The sequence below is a fragment of the Crotalus tigris genome, unplaced genomic scaffold (genome assembly GCF_016545835.1).
Source record: "Crotalus tigris isolate CLP2741 ecotype Arizona unplaced genomic scaffold, ASM1654583v1 scf7180000017644.4837335, whole genome shotgun sequence".
NCBI classification, from domain to species: Eukaryota; Metazoa; Chordata; class Lepidosauria; order Squamata; family Viperidae; genus Crotalus; species Crotalus tigris.
This window is the reverse complement of record NW_024096536.1, coordinates 1,382,506-1,402,250: the sequence shown is the minus strand read 5'-3', so window position 1 is coordinate 1,402,250 and position 19,745 is coordinate 1,382,506. Positions and strand designations below refer to the sequence as shown.

The 19,745-nt window shown below is 36.0% G+C and overlaps 1 protein-coding gene across 4 annotated transcripts in view; it reads right to left on the bottom strand.

Moving 5' to 3' along the window:
• The window catches only part of CACNA1I (calcium voltage-gated channel subunit alpha1 I), a 192,630-nt gene that overhangs the window by 106,700 nt on the left and 66,185 nt on the right, over positions 1-19,745 (bottom strand). For 3 of the 4 annotated variants that reach the window (XM_039335515.1, XM_039335517.1, XM_039335516.1), the window contains exons 4-6: positions 11,863-12,022; positions 7,695-8,010; positions 6,910-7,002 (exon numbers count right to left, since the gene is read on the bottom strand). In XM_039335515.1, the coding sequence (XP_039191449.1) occupies positions 6,910-7,002; positions 7,695-8,010; positions 11,863-12,022 (569 nt within the window). The remainder of the gene's footprint in view (positions 1-6,909; positions 7,003-7,694; positions 8,011-11,862; positions 12,023-19,745) is intronic. The other variant, XM_039335518.1, reaches the window with a different exon arrangement.

Below are 19,745 nucleotides of genomic sequence, written 5' to 3'. Positions count from 1 at the left end.
AAACCCCACAGTCACTAGCCCTGGTGATGTTACCTAGCTGAGTAATGATATATGTGCAAAATAAACAAGCTCAGAAAGCGTCATAGACTCCACAATTTATCCCTGAGCTACAAATATTCACTTCTATTGGAAAATGTATTATGAGGGGTCCTTGGAGCTCTCTGAGCTTGGTTGTTTTCTTGCAGATGTTTCATTACCAAACTAGGTAACATCATCAATGCTAGTCTGTATTATGTCTTAATTAAAAGCTATTTTTATTAACATGCATAAAGAAGAAGGCATGCTAATAAATCAATTCTACTTCTGCTTTCTCCCTAAAGAATCCCAGGACTCTGAACCCCACACCCTATTTAAAAGCTATTTAATTGGTTAAGGAAACCAATTAAATAGCTTTTCCAGTCAGTCCGTTTTTTAGTGCCCATTGATTCCTATAAATCAGCATTGGCTATATTGCCTTCTGGAACCCAATTCAGTAGAATTCACATGGTGGAGCACTTAGGAATCTATGAATAAATTGTCAAGGTCCTATGCACAATGGATAAAGAACATTCTAATTCTCAATAACAGTGTTTCTCTGTGTTAGTCATCAACCTTGATATTCTTCAATCCAACAATAGCCAATACTTTCCTCTTTTATTTCCCCAATAGTTTTATAGGTTTTTTTAAAAAAAATTCTTGCTCAAATCCTGCATGTAGATATAAACTAAGAAACTCAGAAAATCTAAATGCCTGTATCTCTTTTAAATAAATAAATAAATAAAGTTGGAAAAGTTTGATCCAATTGCCAATGATTTATCATCATTTGCTCATTTGACCTGAACATGAACAATGGTATAAAATGGTATAAAGATAATATAAAAGTGTACAGATCTTTTTAATGTACAAAATTTCCTATTACAGCCTTTTTCAACCTCATGCCTTCCATATGCATTTGATGACTACTCCCAAAATTCTATGGCCATGGAACATTTTTGGCCATATTCTGGCTGGTTGGAAATTCTGAAAAGTTTCATTATTTTGTTGCCATTTAAGTAGTTAGTGTTTATCCATGACCATCACTAAGCTCTTTCCTACCTATCGCATAACAAATTTGTGGAGTATTCTATAAGTCTATTTAAACTGCAAGCTCTTGGAACATGATTATAAATTAGTATTTAAATATGAACTTCCGGTTTGGCATCATAGCGAAACGGATGCAGGAAGGCAGGGCCCTGCTTTCTGCACCCAATTTCACCCTGCTGGAGGCCCTAAAATAGTGGTTCTCAACCTGTGGGTCGTGACCCCATTTGGGGTCGAACGACCATTTCACCGGGTCGCCAAACAATGCAGTCCGCCATTTTTTCCCCCTTTCCTTAGCTGTGCTACTCCCTTTTATTCTATTGGCTTTTGAAAGCCAATAGAATAGACTCTCTTGAATAGAGTCTAATTCTATTGGCTTTCAAAAGCCAATAGGAATTGTCCAGGCTGTCTCTGCCCTGCTGAGCCCGCAAACGGTGCTGCAAGTTGTCTGCAGCAAAGGCAAGCTGTCTGGAAGTTTCCACCCATCCCTGCTGAGCAACTACTAAAAATGTAAGTAAAAGAGGGCCAGGGGTGGAAGGCCAGCAGGCTCAGGGACGGTTGCTGGCGTGCGTGGGGCCCGGCGGGTGCCTTACCTCCCTTGGGCTGGGCCAGCTGGTGGTCCAGCCGGTGGTCGGCCTGCTCCGTCTCTGCCACTTGCCAGCTATGGCTCGGCCGGCACAGGGGGCAGCACCACGCATGCGTGGTGCTCCCGGGCAGGAAAAGTCCTCGACTTATGACCGGTTGGGTAGTCCTCGACTTACGACCAGTTGGGGTCGCGGCATTAAAAAGGTTGAGAACCACTGCCCTAAAAGGACCTAAAATTGTCCCGTAGAGGTGATTAACAAGGAGGGGTGCCTTGTCAATCATGGAGAGATGGTGGTCAATCCATTTGATCCAAGGAAAGCCCTCTCAACCAGCAGAGGAAAGACTGGCTGCATTCCTGTGGCCAGCCTCCAGCTACTGACAGCCAAAGAAAGAAAGCACTTATTAGCATATTGTAAACAGCATTTTTGGAACTGGGTGAGATTATTGATCCTTTCTTTACTATTTTACAACTGGATTTCCTGGAAAATGCTCCCAAGAAGTTAAAAACCTCCAAACACAAGAAGGAAGGGGATTGTAGCCCCACCCTTCCAGGGGAATGGAAGCGGCATTTTAATTTTTTATGGGGACAGAAATATTTAACACTGAAGTAGAAGTAATATAAATCTGTAGCTTTGACAAATTTGAGAACTGAGAAAATTGTTAAGATTTCCTCTTTGAAAGAATACTGGGGTGAAATACAAGAAACCAACCTTCTGTTTTAAGAGTCGGAAAATGGATATTGAATGACATCTAGGGTGGATTAGAGTATAGCACCATAGCTACAATGACTGATGCAAACCTGGCAAGAAGCCTAGAAATAGATAACAACCTAGCTTCTTTGTTGTTTGATGACTTTTAACTCAACAGAAAACAGCTGGCAACAGAGAAAATATTTTGGCATGCTTACTACAATGTGAGAACTCAATTGTTTTGAAACATGTTGACCTTCTTGATTATAAATATGCACTGAGCTCTGACTTTTAATCCTAAGAACTATTTGGAGAGAAAGAAAAATTTGACTTCTGGCTATATTTGTCTGGGGGAGGTTTTTGGATTGTTCTTAGGATGGTTGAAAATTTTGAATACTTTGAACATTTTGGATTGCAAATTTCTGGATGCCTGAGCAGAAGGACTATTACAAAATATTGCCTTCAGTGGTGGACTTATATCTTGGAAGCTATTGGATTATAAAGGCTACATATAAAGACCAGAAGAAGTAGATGAGACTTTGTTCTATGGACATTAAGATTGGTGGTATTAGACAAGACTAGCACTTGGGGATCACAACAGTTCTGACAGAATAACTGGAGGGAGGAAATAAAATGGATCCTTTATATCTAGCCAAAAGTGGTAGGAAAACATACTTAGTACTCCCATCTGAAACCCCCAGCCAGGTTTACCAGGAATCTGCAGGAGTGATGCCTCAAGAAGAAGTAAACATTTTCCAGAAGGAAATACATTCTATATTACAATTAATTCAGGAGACAATTATTTCACATAAAGAAGATGCAACAAGAAACTATAATGAGATTAAAAACAATTTTGATAATATAAATGAGCAAATCTCTAACTTAAACTTACAACTAGAGAGTTCCCAGAAAACGACTACAAAGAAAGAACAAATAAGGCTTCCAGTTTTTGCATCTGCAGCGCATGGCCGTGCCATGGTTAATTTCTTCCTGCTTGGGGAACCCTAGATGGGTCCGAAGTTACCCCGGAGAGGTGACTGTGAAGGAGGGGCGCCCCATCAATCATGAAGCAATGGCAATCACTTCGTTTGATGTCGGGAAAGCCCTCCAAAAGGCTAGCATGAGATCAGCGTCTAGCCCAAGCTGCTTGCAGCCAAAGTCCCAGAGCATGAACTTAAACATCGGTGAACAGTGTGCTTGGAATTGATGAGAGTACTGATCTTCTTTTTTCTACCTGCTATTTAAATCCTTGAAAAGATCCCCAAAGCAAGAAAATCTCCAGAAGTGAAGGGAGGGGATTATATCCCCATTCCCTTACAGACAGAAGTAGCGAATTAACATAAAAGATTGAAAAAGATATACTAAAATTTGTTAAAATATTTCAGTCTGGACAAATCTAGGAACTAAAAAAACTGTCAAGATTATACCCTAAAAAAATTCTGATGGAATTATAAAAATATATAACAAAAATAACTTTTGATGGAAAGAAAAACTGAAAAAAGAAATAACTGCTGACAACTAGTGGAGAATCAAAGAATAAGGACTCAGAAATTGGCAGAATGCCCAGAAACAAAGAAAAAGTTGTTCCTTTGAATTGCAAATAATCTTGAAGACAGCTGGGAACAAAGGAAGAGTCAGCTATAAGATTAAAAAGTGTTTGAAAGAAAAAAAAACATCTGGACTGTTGCTTAAACCTAAGAGCTGTTTATGGAAAAAAAAACTTTGGCTTTTTGGCTAATCTTTTAGAGGAGAATTTGCAGGATTTAAAGTGGCTTAATATACTAAATGTGTAATTTTGACTGACTGATTAAATTGACTTTGAATTAAAACATTGATGAAAGATTATTTGAAGGGGGGAGACAACATGGATATCACATACGTATCAAAAAATGACAGGATGCCACATTCAATATTTTCTCCTGAAGGAGCTAGCCTGGAAAATCAAGGGCCTCCAGAAGCAATACTTCAAGGCAAGATAAATACTTTCCCAGAGGAAATATATGTAATGTTAGGACAAATACAAATGATAATAGATTCAAACCATGACAAAATTCGAAACAACTTTGAAGATTTAAATAAGCATATTTCCAATCTAAATCTAGAATTAAAAAATACCCAGGAAATAACAACAAAGGAGCAAACAAATCAGACAGCACAATACAAATTAGAAGAGTATGATCAAATTGATGAAATAACAAAGGAAAAGAATTACAATTTAACACAAACAGGAAAAAATCTACAAGGTTCTGATATAACAAGAAAAATAGAATTATTAGGAGAACTATTAAAGTTTGGGGGACAGAAAGAATTTATCTTACTTACTTCATCTTTTGTATTCCAAATAACATTTATAAAAATACAGCAACTGTTGGGTAAGCGGATTACATCAACTTGGAAAATTACTTGGCAAAAGAAGATCAGAGGCAAATACAAGAGATTTGACTTGCCCTACCAGATGGACTATTACCTGAATAAACAATTGTTTGAATATGGCTAAAAGAACAGAGAAGTTCGAACATAAAGGGGCCTTATAACAAGAAGGATAATGAGATTTAAGTAATATAGTATGTTTTACAATATATTAAATGTTAAAATAGTAGGTTGATGTAACTTTTATTAATATATAAGTAAAATATAAACTGATTAAAAAGGATGTTATATCTAGATACTATAAGACAGATAAAAAGTATAGTATTTTCATAATGCATGACATAAAATATTGGGATGATGTACCTAAATGGGAAAATTTAGACAGTGAGATGACTAACATGAAGAAATTATGACTGATAAGAATTGGATTGAATATAAGGGAATCTAAGCGAACAAAAATTATAAAAATAGGATGTATGCTGAACTAATGAGATTATGGTTATGAGACTAATATAAGCTGAAAAAAATGTTATATATAGAGATTATTATTATTTGTATAAGTATATAAAATGCCTATACCTATTCATTTATATATTGAAAATATTAAGAATTATATTTTGGTTAAGGTTGAAGAAGGAAAATACAAATGGGAGAAGGGAAGATCAAAGAAATCTATTATTAATTGATATATTAATTATGGAATTATCAAATTTAATCATTACTGACTGTTAATTAATTATTACTGTCCTTTTTTTTCTTGTTAAAATATAAACCAAGACAACATGCTGTACACCAGGCACTGGAGATGGTTATAGTTAAAAACCAATAAAATATCTATTAAAAAAAGAAAGAACAAATAAGTCAGAAAACAAAAGATGAATCAAAAGAAATTGATCCAAAGATGCACAATATAAAAGAAGGGAAACATAAATTGGCACAGACAAATAAAAATCTGACTTAGCTACAACAATGGAAATGGAAAAGGCACCCTATTTTTTAGGTTTTCAAAATATACCTGAGGATAAGGAAAAAGATTTTAAAAAATGGATTATAAAGCTGTTAGGGGAAATGCCAGAAATTGGGAGACAAAAAATGAAAAGAGAAATTGAGGGGAAAGGAAAGTGGGAGTTATTTAATGAATACAACTGGGCGGAATTCCCCCTCAAAAATACCCTACTTAAATTGATTTTCCCATTCCAAGCAATATTCACAAAAACAGAGGAATATTTTTTTGTGATTTAATTACTTTGGCCTGGAAAACCAATTGGCAAAGGAAAAAAGTTAGAGTTAGACTCAAAAAACAGAAGATCTGACGTACCAGATGGGATATTATATGATCCAATATTTGTTTGAATAGAGTCAAAAAATAGATAACCCATAGATATAAATAGATTTATATAATAAGAAAGATATGATTTATAATTAGAATAGCATCTTCTTTTTTATATGGGAATTATAAAAACACTAGGATGGCTTGTATAAATGAAATTTTCAGCTACACAAATATAACTAATTTTGAGAAAATCATAACACAAAGATATTTTGAATACTAATGGGAAATCAAACTTAAATAAAAGCTTGACAAACAGGACATTGATTTAATAAGGAGACTTTAATTGCAAATACAGTTCAAATATAAAGTGGTTAGAAAAGAGATTATAAATTACCATTTTTATTTGTATAACAGTAGAAAAATTTGAAGAGGATGTCTATATCTAATTTTGTATGCATCAATAGTAGTAAGAACTGTATTTGTTCAATGTTGGAAAAATAAAAATGCTATGGGAAGAAGAGAGCATTAGGGGGGAAAAACAATGTAGCATTGACCAGATTTATATTGAAGAATTTAAGATGCAACACTGAGTAACAAATGTACCCAGATATCATGTTGTTTACTAAGCACTTATGATTTGTAATAATAGAAAATGAATAAAAACACTTATTTAAAAAAGTATTTAAATATGACAACAGATTTCAAAGACATTAGAAAGAATTCAAGAATGGTAAAATCAATTTCATTCATGAACAAGAATGATTTTTTTGCTATTTCAAACAAAGGATTTGAAATTGGTATCTCCTAGAATTATTTGCAACAGCTATTTTACTTCAAAGAACATAAATGTCTACCTCCTTGGTTTATTGGGATTTGTTCCTCTCATGTGAAGGGCATATTTTATATACTCAGTGAAGGGACTATTGTACTTACAATAATCAGCAAAATGAAGTAAATGAAGTTGTAGAATGAATGCGCATCCATCACATAATACATAATCTCCACCCATCCTTCCAGAGTGATTACCTGAAAGAAGAGAGAGGGAATAGGAAATATTTCAGTAGCTACAAGGAGATAGAATATCCAGTTTTTTTGTAAGACATCTTAGGGAAATCCTGACAAAAGGAAAAAATAAAATCCTTATGGATTACTAAAGCAACTTTCCCTAGCCTGATGCTCTCAAATTATATTTCATAACATGTTAAGACAAGATATATGACTTATACTCCAGAGCTTCATATAGTGTTCCAAAACATTGGATGTGACCAATGTGTCACAAAACTTATCACAACATTTTAAATATCATTAGGAATAATCATATTAGCTTCCTTAATTTAATATCTTCTTAATTCTAATTTAGTTTAACTTAGTTTTCTCATTTAATTATATTTGATTTTAAATCTTTAAATTAAAATTAATAGGTTCTGCCTATTGTCTGTCTAAAGACAAAATGTAGCTCCCTTTGCCAAAAGGTTATGCATCACTGACTTAGAGACACAGGACTGTTTCTCTGAAATAAACCACAGTTCTCAAAATCAGCTACTTGAAACAGACACTGCCAGAATTCAAGTAAAATTAAGCAGACAGGTCCATTTCTGTTCTTTGCCACAGGAAACCAAATACCTCGGTTAGACCTGGGTAGATCATTCTTGGAAAGGTGTTTTGGGGACCTCATCTTTAGAATGAGTAGAAATTTTAGATAACCTGATTCAGATTACCTGGAATATAACAATCCATGCATAGCCAATATTATCAAAGTTGATTGCCCCTTTGTGTGGATTGGCATTGCCTGTACGACACTCATTGTAATACTGGTTCCAGTTAACGCACATGCCACTGACGTTGAACTCCTGCCTGACTGAAGTATAGTAGAAGTAGTCATCCTTGTCCAAGCAGCATACATGGCCCCGTTCTTTGAGTGGGGGTATCTCTTGACAGCCCATGATACCATTATCGCCTGACAGTGAACAGATGAAGGGCATTTCATCCTCCTCCTCAGGTTGATAATAGGGAGGAAGAGTGATGTTACCTTGGCTGAGAGAACACATGAACAAAATTGTTATGGCAAATATTATAGTTAATAATACATATGTAGACTGGACATAATGGTGAAAAATTACAAAATATAAAGCCCTGCAAATAGAAGTAGAATAACTGTGGCAAAAGAAAGCAAAGATAGTACCAATAATAATAAGTACCATGGGTGCAATTTCAAAACATCTGGAGACCACTTGAACACTATCAGCATTGACAAAATCACTGTCAGTCAATTGCAAAAGACAGTTTTACCTGAAACAGCTTACATTCTATGATAATACTTTTAATATTCTTAAATAACAATAACTCCTTATCCTAGATTCTTGGGAAGGACTCAAAAAGTGGACAAAAAAGCCATATCCAACCCCAAATATCTGGCTGACTATAAGACAAATATTAAAAATCTAGTACAGCAGAGGATTAATAATGTTATCTATTCAGAGATATTGGCTAGAATTAGAAATATTAACAAGAACAAGAGTAAAATGCTTATTACATTGATTACAAGATCCAGTTTAATATCTAGTTCCACAGTTGTATGTTTGTTTGTGACAGGGCCCCCATAGTACACTAAATCTGTAATTTTTTACTATGTCAATACTTGCTCTCCAAAGTAGAAGTAGAAAGTCTTCTCTGAGTACTAAAACCAGAGTGTAAAGTAATTTTATTACTCTATTTTTGTCAGTTCTACCATTAGTTTCATTGTACATTAGGATTAAAAGAAGGTTCTTTCTTCATGTACCCAGCTCAATGTATTTAAATGATTCCTTGAAATCAGGAATCTTGGGCAGGTATTCAAACAATGAATAAATGAAGGATTTCCTGTTCTTGAGAAAAGTTCAGAAAATTTGGGAATTGAAGATATGGGAAATCTGGAAATGGCACTAGCATGGCACAGCTCCCTCTATGTCAGTGGTTCTCAACCTTTTTAATGCTGCGACCCCCAACCGGTCGTAAGTCGAGGACTACCCAACCGGTCATAAGTCGAGGACTACCCAACCAGTCATAAGTTGAGGATTTCCCCTGCCCGGGAGTGCTGCGCATGCGTGGTGCCGCCCCCTGCGCCGGCCGAGGCGTAGCTGGCAAGTGGCAGAGATGGCGCAGGCCGACCACTGGCTGGGCCACCAGCTGGCCCAGCCCAAGGGAGGTAAGGCACCTGCCGGGCCCCACGTGCGCCAGCAACCCTCCCTGCACCCGCCGGCCTCCCACCTCCCACCCTTGGCCCTCTTTTACTTACATTTTTAGTAGTTGCTCAGCAGGGAGGGGTGGAAACTTCCAGACAGCTTGCCTTCACTGCAGACAACTTGCAGCACCGTTTGCAGAAAGGGACTTTTGGCAGGCTCAACAGGGCAGAGACAGCCTGGACAATTCCTATTGGCTTTTGAAAGCCAATAGAATTAGACTATTCAAGAGAGTCTATTCTACTGGCTTTCAAAAGCCAATAGAATAAAAGGGAATAGCACAGCTAAGGAAAAGGGGGAAAAAATGGTGGACTGCGTTGTTTAGCGACCCCCGTGAAATGGTCGTTCGACCTCAAATGGGGTCCCGACCCACAGGTTGAGAACCACTGCTCTATGTGTTTCAGCCTGAACTCTAGAATAGCACTAGTTTAAAGTTCTTATTTGGAGGAGAAATGCTAACTACTATTGGTTTGTTCAGAAGTCATAGGAAAGTATGATATGTGTGGGGAAAAATGCACACGCAGCAAACTGCCGTGCTTTCCCCCCACAAACCTCATAACCTTTTGATACCCTTTGTCCCAGTGAAGCAGCCAGAAGGTCATACCCTTTTGACTTAATGCCTCACCTACCTAAACAGAAAATATGCTTAGTTCCTTCTCCTATCTCTTCCTGTCTTTGTTAGTTCCTTCTGCTTTCATCTCCCTGTATTTGTTCTTACCTGGTCTTTGACCATGTAATGTTTTACTAGAAAATAGTTGCTTACATGAAGACATTTGTCAGCATCTAATGGTTAAGCTGGTGTATGTAACAAGTATATAAGAAGCAATAAACTCAGAATTTGTCAAGCTGTGTCCTGTAGCTTCAAATCTCTGCTCAAGACATGCCTGTGTCTTTTTCTTAGCATCTTACAATATGGACAAGGAAACAGAAAGTTTTGTGGCTCATTCAAATTGACCTGGATCAATAGTTTAGAAGATTATCTGAAGTGATTATAACTCAAGGAAAATCCAATTTCTATACACAGGGGAAGAGATATTGAAAAAGGCCAAGGAAAGAGCATGTTTTTATTCATTTTTTCCTTAAGAGAAAGGCTTGTGTCACAGTTAGAACTAAAATAGACAGCAGATGCTTCCTAGAGCAAATGGGTAATCTGGTACCATGCCAGTATATGGAATCATTAAGCATACTTATTTCTCAACATGTGATAGCAATTCTTCCCACAATATTGAATCCAAACTTAAAATAGCAGAAGTAAGCTCAGAAAAATAAAAATCTACAAAAATTTTAAAAAGAATGAATTATCTAAAAATAATGGAGCACAATTTTAAACCATGAGTTTACCCATTTTATATATGCTCTTTTACTCATGATATTGCTTCAGATGTATACTACAATGTTTTAAAATGTAATGTGAATAAAACAAGTACCTGTTTGACTCTTTGTAAGGCAGAAAAAACAGAAAATGTATTAAAACTGCTAAAAATGCTTTATAAATATGTACCATAGATGTACCGTATATGCCGGCATATAAGACGACTTCCAGAAGTGCTAAATCCGGCGCCAAAGACGGGGGTCGTCTTATACGCCGAGTCGTCTTATACGCCGGAAATACTGGACGTTCCCGGCGTATAAGATGACGTTCTAGGAATGCGGCTCGGCGATAAAGACGGGGGTCATCTTATACGTCGGGTCACCTAATACGCCGGCATATACGGTATATTCATTAGAAAGTCCATATTGTTGCAGTTCTTGATATGAAATGAATCATAACATGAAATGGCCTTGGGTTAAAGCAAAAATTTTGAACTACATATTTGTAACATAGGATGGATTTCTACCACTGTGTAAATTTAGAGAGAGAGGAAGAGTTAAGAATCTGCACATGCCAACATCTAGAAATCTAGACAGCCAAACAAAAAGGTTAGCATCATAGTTCTCCTTGAAGTTATCATCCAGATTCACATATCATCTGCTTCAATACTGGGGAAGAATGTAGGGAACCATATGAGAAGCTATAAAATCTGAAAGGGAGCAATGAGAGAAGATATAATTGTTTACTATGCAGTCTTATCTAACTCAACTCCCTTCAAATGTATTGTACAGTTTTTAGAACTGATAGATCATTCTGGATGAGGGTCATAGCAGTTAATTCTCCAATATATTGGAAGGGCAAATAATTCAGTTTTAAAATAATAATGATGATGATAATGATGATGATGATGATAATAATAATAATAATAATAATAATAATAATAATAATAATAGTTGGAATAATATTCAAATTTTAATAAATTATAATTGTTTGAATATGTAAGTATTTACTTGAAATTATGGATTCTTTTTCCCTGAAAAACAGAGACTAGCAATTCTTTGTCTGGATTTTCTGCATCAAGGAGTTGGACTAGATGATCCTCTCCAATACTTTAAACTTATGACAATCTTTGAATTTTCTTGTTGATGATATACATAATTATACAACAGTAATGTCAACATTCTCACAGGTTCCTTTCAAGAAGCAGATGGAACTTTTAGATGTAGTATACAAGAGTGAGGGACTTGGGGTCTGGGATTAGCTCAATATCATAGATAAAGAAAATAAATAAATGCGGAAGAACAGAGGCTTTACAAAGTTGAAAAGGAATGAGAGAGTCATTTCCTGAGCACTCACATTGTCAAGTTCTCATCCATGAAACAGCGGTTTCTCAGTAGACCGGCCCACAGCTGCACACCGATGATACCAAAGATGAAGAAGACAAAGAAGCAGAGAAGGAGAACATTTCCCAGCATGGGTAATGTGTCCAAGAGCAAATTCACCAATATTCGCATGCCTGAGAGAGAGAGAGGGACCAGGGCCAGGGAGAGAGGGATAGATCACCACACAGGAGTAAAGGTTGAAGGTGGAAAAAGAAAAGAAAATGGGAAACAAGGAAAACATGGTAGTAAGAATAGAAGACATAGAGAAAGGAAGATAACAATATAGAAAGAAATCTGGAGCTAAAAAAAGTGCAAGTCAACTAGAAAACTTACAATAGATATGCAGCTTTGAATTATGTAACAATAATACATTTAGTCTAATGCAGGGGTTCTCAACCTTGGCAACTTTAAGACTTGTGGACTTCAACTCCCAGAATTCCTCAGCCAGCTTTGAAGTCCACAAGTCTTAAAGTTGCCAAGGTTGAGAACCCCTGGTCTAATGGTTGATCCAGCCAGGTTGTCCATGTTGTATTTGTTCTTATAAACAGATTCTCATAAATATCTAAGATACAGGAGGCACTTCCCATTTTTAGTGTTTCAAGATTCAAAATGTTAAAGTAAACCAGAAATACCTGACATTTTTAAACTGAAATGCATTCCACATCATAGATATTGTTTGAATAAAGCTCCTGTTTATATATTTAGAGAAAAAAAAAACTCATGATCATACATTTTAGCACCTACCTGTTATTATGGTTGGATCCTGGTTAACTGAATATTATTCTCATCTTATACATGTATTCTTTAAGATTATCAAATTATAAAATTGAAATTGTTCAAATATGGATTGTGTTTCTCCCTAACTTTGTATAACTTTGCCAAGCTAAGAGGCTGACCAGTACATCAATGGTAAGAATGGTTTGTGCATTTTGCTAAATTAATCATAGTGCTTATGTATTCCACTGTACCTTGCATTTAAATAGTCCTTTTAACAAACAGTAACTCTTTTAATCCCTCATTTACTTTTCTATCTTTTTTGAGACATCTCATTCTATTGGATTGGCCCAGGGAATCTCATTTAACAAGATGTTGCATGTAGGGCAGTGTATAAACGACTAATTAGCTATTTATAACTAGTTCATTACATCAGTTGGCTTGGGAGGGGAAGAGAGAGGGAGAGATAAGATTAGGATTCTGTGACAATTCCCAAAAGCACCAGCTAATCCCCTTTTTATGCCCTCTGTCATACAATTAGTTACGTTATTTCGTGCTTTCCACTTTGTCTCATTTTCCTGTGTCATTGTTTTCCAGCAATTGGGAATAAAAAAATATCTGAGCTCAGAAAAATGCATGGAGTTGAGCTCCATGAAGAATTAAAGTATTCACAGATGAATATATATATATTTAGAGGCATGGATTTAATACTTATGAAAGCATTCTGAGTTTCAGTAGCTTCATTTCTTTGATGTCTAGATAATTCAAGCCATAACAAGAGAAGAAAACTCACATAATACCAGTGATGAGAGATGTCATTTATGTATCTAATCACTTAACATACTTAGCTCCAGGGACTCCAATTTTCATCAATAAGATATAAATGATGTAAAATCATTTTAACCATCGTATGTCTTATGCATTAAAAATCCCCTGATTTAGTTCTTTACAAGTATATGAATAATAAATGATGAAAAACAAAACCTTCCAGTCTTTCTTATCCATATAACAAGTGATATTTGGTCCTACAGGCAAGAGCTAAGTAAACAAAAGGTACAAAAGAAATAAGGTTGATTTCATGGGTTCTGAATCAACAACTTTTATTGAAGTATTATATGGCCAAGTACCCTAAATGAATGAGACAGTTGTGAATATTTAGTTCTAGTTAGTACTACATGAAGTCAGTGGCAAGAGAGATGAAATGGAGTAAGAGTTTCTATGAAAATGTTCTCCAACATGGTGCCATCCAGTTGTGTTTTACTACAGTTATTTTCATCATTCATGCTGGCTGTAAATCATGAAAATATTAATAAAACACAGATTAAGAGCATCGAGTTTGCCCTAGGGAATTTGTAAGAAATTTCATACCAAATAAAGATATATGGGGCAGAAGGTCCAATAATAATTTATCTGGGAAAGCCCCATGGAGAAACATTAGCTTTAGCCTCATGTACCTGAGACTGAACCTCACTAAAATAAGTGGGACATTTGTAGTAAACATGTCTAAGACTGCTCTTCAAAAAAAAAAAAAAAAAAAAAAAAAAACCTGCAATGCCTTTTTAGGATGATAAATAGGATGTCATATTTTAGGTTTAGTGCAATGATTTTATAATTTAAAAATTATAAAATATGAACTAATTCTGGGGGAAGGAAAAGCGTGTAACAAAATGTATTATCTGCTTAATGCTTCTGGATATCATTACATGCAGGCCAATGGAAAGCAAGAATTCTTAAGTATGAAATCTCCTCCAGTAAAATATATATAATTAAATTATTCCAAATATTTTCCTACTTGCAAACATCTATTAGTATATTTTAATAAGTAATTCCATGGGAAATATGCTTCTCACTCAATTTATCACAAGTTAACAATGAAAGGAAATGGGGTATAGTCAAGTAAAAATGACTAGAGACATTTAATGATATGGTAACGGGTAAAGTCTGGTGCAGAGGAGCTATAACCAACTAGTCAACTATTGGTTACTTGGACTGAAGTTTCATTTACTTCAAAGGGTTTACTTCTGGCTTCCTAATTTCAAAATGTAAAACACATTGAGCTACAGTCAGGTGAAATATACTAATTAGTTTTAAAAAGCTTGCAAAGAAATGACACTATCTGAATGATGCCATTTAAAGTGTGAAATAAGAACTTTATGGAAGAGAAAAGACACATCAACTCTTTGCTTGATTATATTCTTAATTCTCAGAAGTTCTTGAAAACAATTTGATACAAACAGTAATAAAATCTAGAAGTCTTATTATTACTTCATTCCCTTGCCAAAGAAAGATGGATCCATAGGTTTTTCCAGCACAGTGGTAGATGTTTTCTATTTTTTAAATTATTGGAACTTTCTGATTTGTAATTAAGATGGTGTCAATGCTGCAAATACTGTATATTATTGCTTTGACAATATGCAAAACTGTCTGGTAATTACTGGGTTAATACACAGCTTAGAGTGAGGGGGAGAAAAAGCCCGGGAAAGAAAGAGGAAGTAAACTTTTGACCTTCACACTAATTGGATAATGTGACTTGTGACTGCAAGACAAGGGAGGGGTTTAGCAAGAAAAGGTTGATGCCAGCGACGGGAAGTCAGATTCTGGCATCAACATGTCCATGATGGCGATCGGCAAAATTGTAGCTCTGTAATAAAGACTTTAGGAAACATGCCTGAAAGTTCTTTGAAGTGCTTCATTAGTCGGAACATCTGACAGATGGTATTCAAGGGAGAGCTTTTTTTAAAAAAGGTTCTGACTAATGAAACACTTCAAAGAACTTCCAGACATTGTTTATCCTAAAATCCTTTATTAACAGTGTAACAGATTCACAGCACATCATGGATGGATGCCAAGATCTGAAGTCTCCACCCCAGAGCAGTTATTTTTGCTAGCATTTTCCCTCCCTCTTTTGCTGTCATGAGTCACGTTCTCCAACCAGCCGGGGGGGGGGGCAAAGGTTCACTTCCTTCTGAAGCCCATGCAAATTGCTTTCTCTCTACATTCTTTCTCTCCCCCTTCCCTTCTCATCTGAGTTAACTCTAAAAGTGCCAGACAGTTCTGCATATTTTGTCAAAGCAAGAATATTCAGTATTAGCAGCGTTGACAGTTTCCTTCCTATACAAATCTAAATCTCTAGAAGAAAGAGATCATCCAGGAAAGCTACAACTTTATAAAAGTCCATTTTAAAAAGTTTATATAAATTCATTTTGAAAAAAAGTTCTTTGTTAGCAGGAATCCAGTTGTGACTATATAATATATAAAAAAGAACAGCCATCTAATAAATGACTAGTATCTATTTAAAATCCAACTCCTAGGGTTATCCCTGTCTTCTGGAATATAACATTAAAAAGCCATTACCTGTTTTCTGAGCCATCAAATTATTCAAGATTTGGGAGACTCATACAATATAGAGTTGCCATATGTGCGGGGAATTATGAGAATTCTCATCCAGTACTTGGAGAGGTTGCTTCTAGTCTTCTATATCAAAGCATACCTACTTGTGTAAACATGGAGAAATATATTCAACAGGTATACAACAAGTTCACAAATGCATAATAACATGCATAAGAAGAACTTAGGAAGATTCAAGTAGTTATCCCACTAATTCTTTCCAAATTATTGCAATATTATGTACAAAGTGATGCCATTTGATGAAATGCAAGTCTTGATTCCTGATCAATTTGTACTTATTATAAAGAATCACTGGAACAATCCAAATAGCAAAGATAGTCTATGGTCTCAGCCAGGTGTCAAGGAGGCATCATTAGTTTTGTTTTTATACCTCTGAAATCTCTGTAGTTTGTTTCAACATGTCATAGTAATAAAAAATGTTATTATGCAATAAAAACCAAGCAGCAGTGCTTTCTGCCATCCTCCCCCTCCAAAATAGTTTCAGCACATTCATTATGTTCAGCAACTTAATCAAATTTCACTTAAAATTTTGGTGGGTCATGGACATCATGGGTGTTCATATAAAAGAAGCAGCTCCCCTTCCAAAGCCACTCCATTACTAATATTTCAGTGCTAAATGAAGACCTGACTATTTTCCTAGGCTCTGTGGACCAGTGTCTTTTTATACAGTTTTATACAGTTTTATTTTGAATGTTTATATGATTTATTGTTTTTACTGATTGACATCTGATCTGATGCTGTCGATATACAATAGGTTAATTTTAGAAAATGAAAACAAATTAATATTTGCTACTGTATATCTGCTAATTAGTTTAGTTGGACAGAATGAACTTAATTTTCGTCTCTGCAGTTAGCAGCAGAGTGACAACTACAGCTGTCTTTCTTCTTCATACAATAACAGAACTTGAGATTAATGTGATAACAACTGAACGTTAGGGCACTCTGTTCTCTTAGTTGCTTTGGAGCAAATTCACAATTCACACATTACATTTGAAGCAATTTTCACATTTTCCTCATATGCCAATTCTGGTCTGAAATGTGGCAGAAACTGTGAGATTCTGATGGCAAGCAAGCTAGCTTGGACCCAACAGGCATCTTTTCAATAATGGTCTGTAAAATGATTCTTTGTTTCTTTGCTGTCTACCTCTCCTACTGTTTCATTGTGAGATAGACGTATAGCTAGATTTGTGTATGTGTCCATATGTGTGTGTGGGAGAGACAGAGAGATTCTGTTTCCATTAGCTTTTTTATTGTTACTGTCTCCTCACGGTGCCTATCTCCTTTGCTATTCTTTTCTAGCTCTTTCTGTTTATATACTATTATTTGGAACTCCATCATTCCCTCCTCCCTATTTAGCCTTTTCCAATGCTAAAGCAGGAGCCACACTGGCTCACAGTGAGGAGCAGGAATATGAAAGAGACAGTGACCTTTTCTGAGGCTGTATTTTTTTTTTTAAAAAAAGCCATTCTATGTAAAAGGGAATGGAAGCTAGGGAGGAGAACTCTGATGAAGCAGTATTTGCCAAACAAAACAGGCTTCTGGGACATCAGAATGAAAAGAGGCACTCTTCACAGTGAAGAACAGCAGACAGAGAATTAAATATGCATGGATACCAGGTGTGGATTCTGAAAAGAGAGAATCAGAAATGTAGAAATTGAACCCTGGTCTCTGGTCTTAACGGGGAGACATATTGAATACCAGTCATTGATCAGGAGACAATGGCAAACATGCACCTAAAGTCATAGTTTGTGAACCATCCTTTTAAATAATATACTCTCTCACAATTGACTATTGTGAGAAAATATGTGTGCAAATGGAAGAATGGCACACACTGCTGGAAAGACTGCTTGTAAATGATGCCTTTAAATTTTTTTTCCATCAGATTGGATGGATGACTCCAGAATTTCTCCTCTGGAAGAAGAAATTATCCAATCAATTTCTCAAAAACAGAACTCTTCTGAAAAGACAATGGCAGCAACGTTACTGAAAAAAAATTTAGAGGGAGGAATTCCTTCACAATATCTTGAGAATATTCCTGAGAAGCCAGGAAGCTGCAGATCACTGGGGAGATAATTCTATAATAAAAGACAGGATATTCACACAGCTTTCTTGGCCATTTCATAGCTAAAAAGATGCAGGAATTCTATATTCTATTCATGTAATATACTCTAAAATTTTCTTCTTTCATGAGAGGATGGCAGAAGAAACTGAGAAGCTACCTTTTGATCCTATGAAAATCAATAGTATAATTTTGGAGGGGAAAATATTTGAACTTCCTTTTGGAATGGTGGGCAAAGTGAATATATTCTGGAGGTGCCTCAATGCCTTTTCTGACAAGCTTCGGTCAACTTTAGAGAATCCATGTCCCCTCCAGACAGTTCCTGTCAATTTCTATTAACCAGCTGCCACTGCCAAAGCTATCTCCAATGAAGCAAGTAGCATGTGCCAACTCTTGGGAAGAAGTGATTTAGAAAAGGATGAGAAGTACGTGTGTGTGTGTGTGTGTGTGCGCACGTGCGCGCAAGCTGCAATTAACACATACAGGCAAATCTCATATTTAAGTTCCAAGCCTTTTAACATGCTTCCTTCTCATATGTTACAAAACATCATTTTTGTATATCCGTTGCTTTTCACTGCATTTAGTGTCCCAAAGCCAAATTAACTGTTAGAGAAATAGAGTTTTCTTATGCAACATTAATCATTATAATTTCCAGGTGCCTACATGAAGATATTAGGAAGCCTCCACTTAATAAAAAATCACCCAAAGGGCAGTTGACATTATTAATTTCATCTTCTCCATTGTAGCGTGACTTGCGATTTGTGACCAGAAATACAGGGGGCAAGATCTGGCTGCTGCTATTTAATGCCAGAACTGCCAGCAATAAATCTCTTGTCATCCATAAACTTATTGTGGATGGGAGGATAGATCTGTCTTGCATTATTGACATATTGAGAGGTGACAGATGCAGGGTATACACCCCCCTTGGAAATGAACCATTCTGGGTTTGGGATTAGCCATGAACTAAGGGCTAAAATGGCATGGTAACTATCATGTGAAAAAGTTGCTGTCTAGGGACAAACTGAGTTTTTCCCCTGCCCCCCAGCTTCACTTCCCTACTACTGTAACCAATGACACGACAATGTCACAAGAACAAACATGTAACTTGCAATTTAATCTGAAGGAGGGATAGTTGCTTCCATTAATTGTCTTGGCAAGATCACTGTCTGATTGACTTGGAACTGAGTTCTATCAACTTTCACAAGGAGAATAGATCTACTTGCTTGAGTGATCCTAAGCAACTAGCGAATCCTTTGGTTTCTCAGAGGATGCTTAGAATTTCTTGGATTAAGAGCCCTTGCTCACCTCAGATTATTGCAACATGGTCTATATGGGGCTGCCACTCTTTTTATCCCCAATTCAACTTTCCTCAACCCAATATCCTCCAAATGAATTGGACAATATCTCCCATTCTTTCTGGAAAAATTCTCATGCTTGTAGGTACGATGAGGATTATACCCCAAAAGATATGGAAGATTTTGTTCTTCCTGTCACTTGGGCTAGGGAACATTTTTACTCCATTATATCTGTGCATGGTAATCTCATATGCATTTTACAGAATGCTAAATCTCTCGCAGATCAACAGCAACTTCCTGTTCAAGCAAACAAGAAATGTATTTGGCATTAAGCAATAGACAATATAGAATGAAATGCAGGTGAAAGGATGAGTAAATGCT